The following is a 9,041-nucleotide window of genomic DNA, read 5'->3' as shown; positions in this document are numbered from 1 at the left end:
TATTGGCCAGTTCTAAATTATTCCTACGTGGCAGCTAGTAATTGGCTTGCTAGCTGTTTAAAATTTTGTGCGACTTCCGCCCAAGTCAGAGAACTGTGAGCACGCTGCAGAGTGCCTCTAAAGAGATCTGACTTGTGGCTGAGCTGATCGATAGACTGATCACCTATCGATTCTTCTCCCCGTCGCCGAGCGCAATCCTCGATGTACCCTTTTCCTGCCGGCTTAATTTGTGGACGGATTAGCTGGCCTGAGCCTTGCCAGCTGGCGCAACTCACATAGTTGTTGAAGAGACCGGACCTCAAGCGACCGGACCACCTGCATCGCGGCTACAAGCGGCGTAAGTAAAGTTTTTGCAACCAATAAGCTGTGTCTGCCTCTCCATTCACCAGCCCGCCCAAACGACTGAGTGATATTTGAATCATCTCGAGTCGCTCCGGCTGTCCGAGACAGAACCAATACCTGACACCACTCTGGAAGATAAATCTCTTGGTGTCATTGACAGTTTTTGCTACTTGGGATCTACTATCAGCAGAAATTTCAACTTGTTGGGCTATTACAGAAACATGGAAAGAATAGCAGCAAATTATCAGCTAAGGTGAAAGTACGAATCTACGAGACTTGTGTGCTGTCATCCTTACTTTATGGTTCAGAAACGTGGACTACATATGCTAGGCATATCAAGAAACTGAACAGCTTCCACATGAGATGTCTGTGTAAGATCCTGGAAATAAAGTGGGAAGACAGAATACCTAACACAGAGGTATTGGAACGTGCAGGACTGAGGCACTTAGAAACCACTATAAAAAAGAAAAAAGTTGCAATGGATCATGTCAGGAGAATGGGAAAAGACTGTATCCCCAAGAGATTTAAAAAGGCTCTGGAAAGTGGAGTTGCCTTCAAAAGTAGTGCCACAATGTGCGCAAAAATGATATGAAGTTGTTCAACTTCAATATAGAAAGTTGGGAGGAGTGCACGGTATCCTGTCTGATCTAGAAGGAACACCTGGCACTGGGTGCAGCTCAACATGAAGCAGCTTTAATCCAAAGGATGGAAGCAAAGAGAGAAAGAAGAAAGCAGCATGCTTTCAATTTGGATTCCAACTTAGACAACATATAGATCTGTGGAACTTGTAACAAACTGTGTCACTCTCGAATAGGGCTTGTCAGCCACAAATGGATTCATCAGGCATCTGACTAGACCTCTCACGTGTACAACATGATCCTATTACTACATCCACCCAGGGTCAACTTAGAGCAGGATATGCCATTTTTAAAGCGCTTTATGTGCCATGAACGTTTGTTCTGTTACAGCTGAAAAGCGCTGTCTTCGTGCTTAAAGTGTGTTAAGTGTAACTTTTGTACATAGTCATAGTCTGAGATCAGTGTGAAAAGAAATCAGTGTGAGATTGCTGTGTGTAAGTCTATGGGAAACAATCTCACCGTATGTTCTACAGTTCTAATACCTAAGCATAAGATGGACTAAGTAACATTGGTCCAACCATTGTAAAGCTTTATACAGCAGTCAAAAACCCTTCCTTAACCTTCACATCAATTATAAATTTAAGTCCAGACTGTAGAGTGCATTCACTTATCTATCACTCACCTGATTCATCTGTGTAAAGGAGAAGTGTAGCATATGGACCAAGTCCTTTTATAGTTCTTGCAGCAGCAAAAAAACTGTACAATGTAAATGGCAAAAGATCTTCCAAAATGATGGAATTATTGGAGGTAAAAAAATAATTAATCTTCCCTGGTTCAAGTAAGTTTAAATCATAACTTATTATGATACCACTTGGATGGAGTGGAGGATCCCATGACAACAGAACTGAGGTAGATGAAAGATTTTTAAAAGTTGTGATTATAGGCGCAGATTCTGGGACTGTAACAGAGAATGAGAAAACAAGTTGTTAGTCTACAAAAAGGATTATGGTGAAATGCAATTTTTAGAAATTGGTTAACTTGAAATTCTTAATGCTAGATACAGTACTATTCCCTAGACTCAAATCAATTTTACAAGAAATCAATTAATTTAGCAGTTAGAAAATCCTGAACCTACCATCTTCATCAGTTTTGATGTGCAGATCTGCAGTGTGAATTTCAGAGAGTCCCTTTTCTGTCGCTGGAGTGATTTGCAGAAGATAATCAGTATATTTTTCCAGCTTATCAAAAACCATGCTCGTATTATAGGTAATGAGAGACAGTATCTCACTGTGATTCTGAATATTCCACAAACTCAGAGAAACGTAGAAGAGCACAATGCCATTTGGCTGAGATGGTGGAAGCCAGCTTACATTTATAGCAGTTGAAGAAATATTTTGGTAGGTCAAACTTTCAACCGGACCATCTGGAACTATGGTATGTTATAAACACAAAATAAAGATATCTGTTATTATAATAAAAATAAACAAATGGTAGCTCTCATAAATGTAATCTCTACCATACTATACTTAATATCTTATTACAATCTCTTCATGCACATATGAATATAACAACCTTTTTTTGATCACCTACTTTTGGTTACCAAAATATAACACACCTAGAAAGCATTTGCATTTTATTTTGATTACTAAAAGTGACAGCCTTTGTCATGATTTTAGGAAGCTTTCCTCACTGCTTGTACACAGAGAAGAAAAACTGTTTTTCATATTGATTCCTCTGCACTACAAAGGAAAAAAGACTCAAATCATAATGTCCTTTAGGCAAAGGAAAACATTACACTGTGGTAACATTTTTTTTCTTCAAAAAAGGGCATTTATAGTTTAAACTTCTAGTTTAAAGGTTGGGCAAATGAAAAGCTTTGAAGTACATTTTAGAATTTAAAATCAGCTGTTTACTTACTATCTTGATCTGTATACACCTCTATTACGTCACTGGTTTTGTTTCCATTTCCAAAGGCAGTGCTTGCAGTTAACCAAAGAGTATAGTAGCTGAATTTTGCCAAGTTGTCTAATACTGCAGACAGAGATTTATTATCAGCACCACTGTCAACATTATAACGGGTGAAATTCTAAAAGAAAGAAAGGATAAAAATATTATCCTTAATTAAAACAAAAGAAAAATAATTTAGTATTTCTTTACCTCCTTTATTTTCTCTATCCACCCAACCACCTATAGGGGCTCACCAAACTGTTAAGAACATTAGCCAATGCTTGGACTCTCTATCATGATGACAGCCCTACAGCTATTTGTTCAATGAAGTCAACTAAATTATTACGTTTTTTCTCCTGTAGGTAGTAGTTATACACCTGGCACTGTTTCCAGCTTGGCTTTATAGCTAAGCGCTTAATTTCTATTTCTTTTCTTATAAGGAATTCTGTATTATTAATACATATCATATCAAAAGAACAACAAAGACTGTATTAGTTATTCATTATTAACAAATAATAAGGCCATAGGACATCTCTATATTAATTCCTGTTTGAACACGAGCACATATTTCAGGAAAACATCCAATCTCAATTTTAAAATTGCTAAGAATGGAAATTCACCAGAACATTTCATACATTATTTTAAAATATCCTCAATCTTAAAATTGTCCCTTATTTCTAGTTTGAATTTGTTTAACTGCAGCTTCCATCCATGAATATGTGCAACAAAAATTTTAAGACTGCAACAGGTAAAACTAAATTTTCAATTCTATATGGGCTCCTAGCAGAGGGAGCTCATTTCTTTGCTTTTAATAAACCCTTTTGGAAACAGAAAAAAGTATGGTTTTAGCATTTCACTTAATTCAAGTAAACTCCATGAGTAAAATTTTTTGCGGGTTTAATGGAAGCAGAGCCAATGCAATTCTGTTGTAGTCCAGGACGTAAGGATCCAAGTTAGAGAGCACATAACTGCATGTGCACATTCAGGACCTGCCCTGCAGGTACATCCTGTGCCCCAGCACAGCATGAAGGGGTTCAGACACCAAACACAACCACTCTTCCCCAGCCACTCTCCCTTACAGAGCACATAGCATGTATAACGTGTCAGGACGGATACAAACCTTGTATTTAGGGACAAATGGGATTTGACTCCATGGCAATGAGATTTTTTTCCCAGAATACTATGAAGTCTCTAGTCCAACCATGTGAGTTCCTCATAAGTCACATCCTACCAGGACCAACATTTCCTTAAAGTAAGACCTAATGTTATATCTATTTTTTTTAATAACAAGAAGGTTCTTCTTTATATCTCCACAACTAGCAGAGTAAATAAATAAGCTTGTATGTGCACGTTTTATGATAAAATACTGTACTGAACTCATAAATTCAATGAAAATACAAAAAAAATCCCATGTGAAACAACACCTTTCTCTTAAAGTGGTACTTTTTGCCAAGTTCCTGTAAGGATTGCCAGTTTTATAAACAAATAATGACAATATCTAGCACAGATATTCATTCATACAAATGATTTTCAACATATAACTGATTTCTTTATTCTTATGCAGACAAGCCTATTTTACTTCCACAAATAACAATAGACTAAATTTCTCATTTGATTTCAATAGCATTTGAATGTCAAAGTCTCAGAACAACTTGAACTCAAGATTATTAGTGCTCACAGAAAATAAAATATTTGTAGCACCCATAGCTAAGTCCTCCATAAGAAAGGGGGTGCACATTAGCCATACTTTTGGGCTTGTCTATAAGCCCAAAAGTATTAAAAGAGGACATTAATCCTATGTCTGGGCTAAGGGACACATTACCAAATTTAGACTGAGCCAAACCCTTCTTTCCTAATGTAGATGCAAGTTGACATATTTTTTATTGCCATAACTAATGAATGGCAGTGTTGTGGTGGTGGGTAGCCTTACCTTGCAATAATGCAGGGTGAGGTGCAGAGAATCAGAACTAAGGTATTTAAATTAGATTTCCTGATATCCAATTTAGGAAGGTAGAGCATCCCTTGTGAACAGGGAAATATTGCTGTATCATACTCCCTTTGGTTTGATGCAAGTTATATGATAATTACCTGACTGGTCAAAGTAAAATTTCAAAGTACTCTACTGAGCACAGCACATACAAACCACTTACCATGAGGTAAATGATTTACTTCTCATCAGATGCTCCACTGTAAGCACCTGTGTGCACCTCTTCCCTCAGGATAATTGGAAGCTAATGCATAGCAGATTTGCCCTCCACCATACCATGGAGCAAAAGTGTACATGGGCAGTTGTGATGGGGTAGATGAAATATTGCCAGTCTCCATCCTTAGTTATTTTATAGTAACTTGCTCTTGTGCCCGTGTCCTAAGGTTGTATTTTGTGTTTAATAAGAGTTTAATATGCTTTAACTGGATCCAAATCTCATAAAAGGCTTTAAAAGGGTGCCTTTATATTTTCCCAGCTGTTGACTATAGAACATATCAACAAACCAACCTGAAAGCTATAACAAAGGGCTACTTGGTGATTCATTGAAAGTCTATTTAGAAGGGAGACCTTTTACTCTGACAACCAAGAGACAAGAAATTAGGATTGTTTCAAACACATTAGTTAATAAAATATTAGAAAAGCATGCACAGATAATGAAGGGCACGGGTGACCAGGAAGAGCTATGCAGGTGCAAACTGCAAAATAATGAAATTTGCAATAATTGTACCCTTAGGATGCAACCGTGTCGGAAGCTTTGCAATTAATTGTGGCTGCAGATGAAAGCAAATTGCTTAGGGTCTCTTGGCAAGCTGATGCTACAGCTGAAAAAAATTCTGTCTCTTCTTCCCTCTCCATAAATTAAAAAAAAGTTTTGGCACAGCAAAGTATTAAATTATTAAAAGCAGCGAAGTTTAAGTAATACACACAGGCCATGACGACATAAGCAGAAGGCAATATCCTTCTCACCCCACAAAATAGGACACATTTTCAACTGTGCAATATTACCACTAATATATAGATATCACCGTGCTCCTACTCTGCATTGTTTCTTTTCCAGTCTCTCCCCCACTGGGTTAGTCTTCTCTGTACTGCTAGCTCAAGTTAATATACAAGGGACTTCAACTGAACTAGCCTAGTGAGAATTCAGGCGCACACACACACACACACACACACACACACACACACACACACACACACACACACACACACACACACACACACACACACACACACACACACACACACACACACACACACACACACACACACACACACACACACACACACACAACCAACCGGAGTGACTTGCCTTCTGGACATTTTTCTGTACCTTTCCTTCCAAACTTTTTTGGAAGTTCTGGGACAACTTTTTGCCCCTCCAGATCTCATTGGTTATAGTGGTGTTTGATGATTCATTACAATGGACCACCTCTGCTTGTGTTCCATGTCTGCATTCCAGTGGCAGCACTGAGTTCTCTCTCTGAACAGTGACTGGGATCCATAGTCTTTTCCACCTAGCTTCTAGTCTTTCTCCCTCACTTGGAGTAGAAAAGGTGGCTGGTAAGAAGCCAAATGCCCAGGTTCCAGAGGCTCAACCTTGCTCCCGCTTAACTCTTGGACCTTCTGCCTAGTACGGGTGTGTGAAGCGGGCCCTATTCAATTCGGATTCGGCCTGGATTAGGGACAGCGATTTGATTCGTTGATTCGGAACACTGTTCCTGATTTAATTCAGCCAAATCCGAATCTGAAGATTCGATGCTGATTCACAGAATCAGCAATTCGGACATAGACACATCTTTAAAAGTTTTTTCTATATACCTTGAGGTAGCAGGCGTGGCTTGTGATTGCTGCGATGCTGGGGTGCATGAAGTGTCCCACAGGAGTGTGGGGGGCTCTCCATGTGCTCAGCAGTGAACCTGGAAGTGGACTGGAAGTACTTCCAGTCCACTTCTGGGTCTGCTGGGGAGCATGCTGTGGGGCCCCCCCTGTGCCTCACTGGCTCAGCGATGGGCCACAGGGGGACCCCCAGGTGCTCCCCCAGACCCAGGAGGCACCAGTCACCAAGCTGGGAGGGAGTGGGGGCCCCACAGCAGACCTGAAAATGGACTGGAAGTGCTTCTGGTCCACTTCTGGGGCTGCTGCCGAGTGGACAGCAGCTTCTGGTCCACCCGGAAGTGCTTCCAGTCCACCCCATGCTCCTGTGGGATGTTCCATGAGCCCCAGCATCTCAGCATTCATGAGCCCTTGCTATCTAGAGGTATGTAGAACAAACATTTAAAGCTGTCTCGATGTCCGAATCTCTGAATCTCTCCGAATCAATTTGGAGGGTTCTGATTCAATTCAGAGAGATTAAAGGGTCCTCTGATTTGATTCAGATTTGGAGAATCGGGCCAAATCTCCGCCAAATTGAATCAGGGACCAAAGCTTCGTTCAGCCCTGCTGCCTAGGCTGGAAGGGCAGGCTGGCTGGTGTGTCCTTAATCACTGTCCTTATTCAGGAAATCTTTCTCTGTATGTAAATGTATTGAGGTAGTGATGCTGAAATAAAATTGTGTATCAACCCCTTCCCCTCAAGCAGACACATAGCACTCATGGAAACAAAGGGAATGAATTTATTAAAATCTAAGAATACAATATGACAGCTTTATGCATTTAATTGTGCAACAGCAACTAATCACTGTCAGCTGATTTAATCTTTCTACTGTGCACCAATGAAAAATATTTTCAGAGCAGCTGTTTTAAGAATTAAGCAGCTCAACAGTGAAAACTATCTTTCTGCTTTAAACAGTGAAAGCCAGTAGCAGTCCACTTCTGGCATAGGGAGTGATGCACACTAGTGGTGCAGTGCCATGTCATGTGTATGAGAACTTTGCACGGTCAAGGCTCTTGTCAACATTCTACTACGTTGAGATAAAGTAATGACGCCAAACTTGAAGTGGGGCTTCCCAGAGGTTGTTGGCAGCAGCTCATGGCATCATGGATGAGAATTCACAGCTGCAGGGCAAGTCTGGGCTTGACCCTGAGGCAGTACTGGGTTCTGCCAGCTACTAACTGATACCAAAAAGGCAAATATGGATATTTGCTGCTGGTTCACCTCAGATTGGTGGGGGCCTTGCTTTCATATTGCACATTCATGGAAGAAGTATGTAGTGACTAAGTCCCCTACCACCAGCATTCTCTCAGCTTCAGTATCAAATCCATATTCTTGCTCTAACATCTCTCTCTGAAGCACAAAACAGTGGCCATGCTTCCTGCTATTGTCCCTGTACATCTCCATTAACCAGTCCTCCTTTGTCCCCTTCTTCTTCCTTTTCTGGACCCTGCTGCAAACAGTCAGAGGTTTTCTGGGTTGATGGCTGGGATTCAGTTTGGGTCTATAAGACAAAGAAACAGCACATGAGTTATCTGTCTAAGATAATAGATAGTTTGAGTGTAGGTGAGGAGTGTAGGGGGGCACCAGGGAAGTAGAAGTGGCATTGAAAGAACTTGCTCAAGTTATGCTACTTCTTCTGAGGAAAGTGATAGAATCATAGAAAATCAGGGCTGGAAGGAACATCAGGAGGTCATCTAGTCCAACCCTCTGTTCAAAGCAGGATCATCTTCAACTAGATCATTCCAGACAAAGGTTTTTCTAGCCTGGTCTTAAAAATCTGTAAGGCTAGAGAGTCCACAGCCTCTCTGGGTAACCTATTCCAGTGTTTTACTACCTTCCTAGTGAGAAAGTTTTTCTTAAAATCTAACCTAAATTCCCCTTGCACCAACTTGAGACCATTTCTTCTTGTTCTGTCATCTCCTACCACTGAGAACAGTTTAGCTCCATCCTCTTTGGAACCACTCTTCAGGTAGTTGAAAGCTCCTATTAAATCCCCTCTCAGTCTTCTCTTCTGCAGACTAAATAAGCCCAGTTCTCTTAGCCTGTCCTCATAAAGCATGTGCCCTAGACCCCTAATCATTTTCATTGTCTTCTGCTGTATTCTTTCCAATATGTCTACATCCTGTCTGTAGTGGGGGGCCCAAAACTGGAAACAGTACTCCAGATGTGGCCTCAGTGCTGAACAGAGGGGAATAATCACTACCATCAATCTGCTGGCAACACTCCTACTAATGCAGCCCAGAATGCCGTTAGCCTTCTTTGCAACAAGGGCACACTGCTGGCTCATATTCAGCTTATTGTCACTGAATGCATTC

The 9,041-nt window shown here is 40.6% G+C and overlaps 1 protein-coding gene across 2 annotated transcripts in view; it reads right to left on the bottom strand.

The window, feature by feature from the left end:
- The window catches only part of PTPRQ (protein tyrosine phosphatase, receptor type Q), a 239,951-nt gene that overhangs the window by 112,901 nt on the left and 118,009 nt on the right, over positions 1-9,041 (bottom strand). For both annotated transcript variants that reach the window (XM_025191547.1, XM_025191548.1), the window contains 3 exons: positions 2,838-3,006; positions 2,056-2,349; positions 1,603-1,878 (listed from right to left, as the gene is read on the bottom strand). In XM_025191547.1, coding sequence (XP_025047332.1) covers positions 1,603-1,878; positions 2,056-2,349; positions 2,838-3,006 — 739 coding nt within the window. The remainder of the gene's footprint in view (positions 1-1,602; positions 1,879-2,055; positions 2,350-2,837; positions 3,007-9,041) is intronic.

The sequence above is a fragment of the Alligator sinensis genome, unplaced genomic scaffold, assembly GCF_000455745.1.
Source record: "Alligator sinensis unplaced genomic scaffold, ASM45574v1 scaffold672_1, whole genome shotgun sequence".
In the NCBI taxonomy this organism is placed as follows: domain Eukaryota; kingdom Metazoa; phylum Chordata; order Crocodylia; family Alligatoridae; genus Alligator; species Alligator sinensis.
Note: the sequence above shows the minus strand (reverse complement) of the source record. Positions and strands in the feature narration are given on the sequence as shown.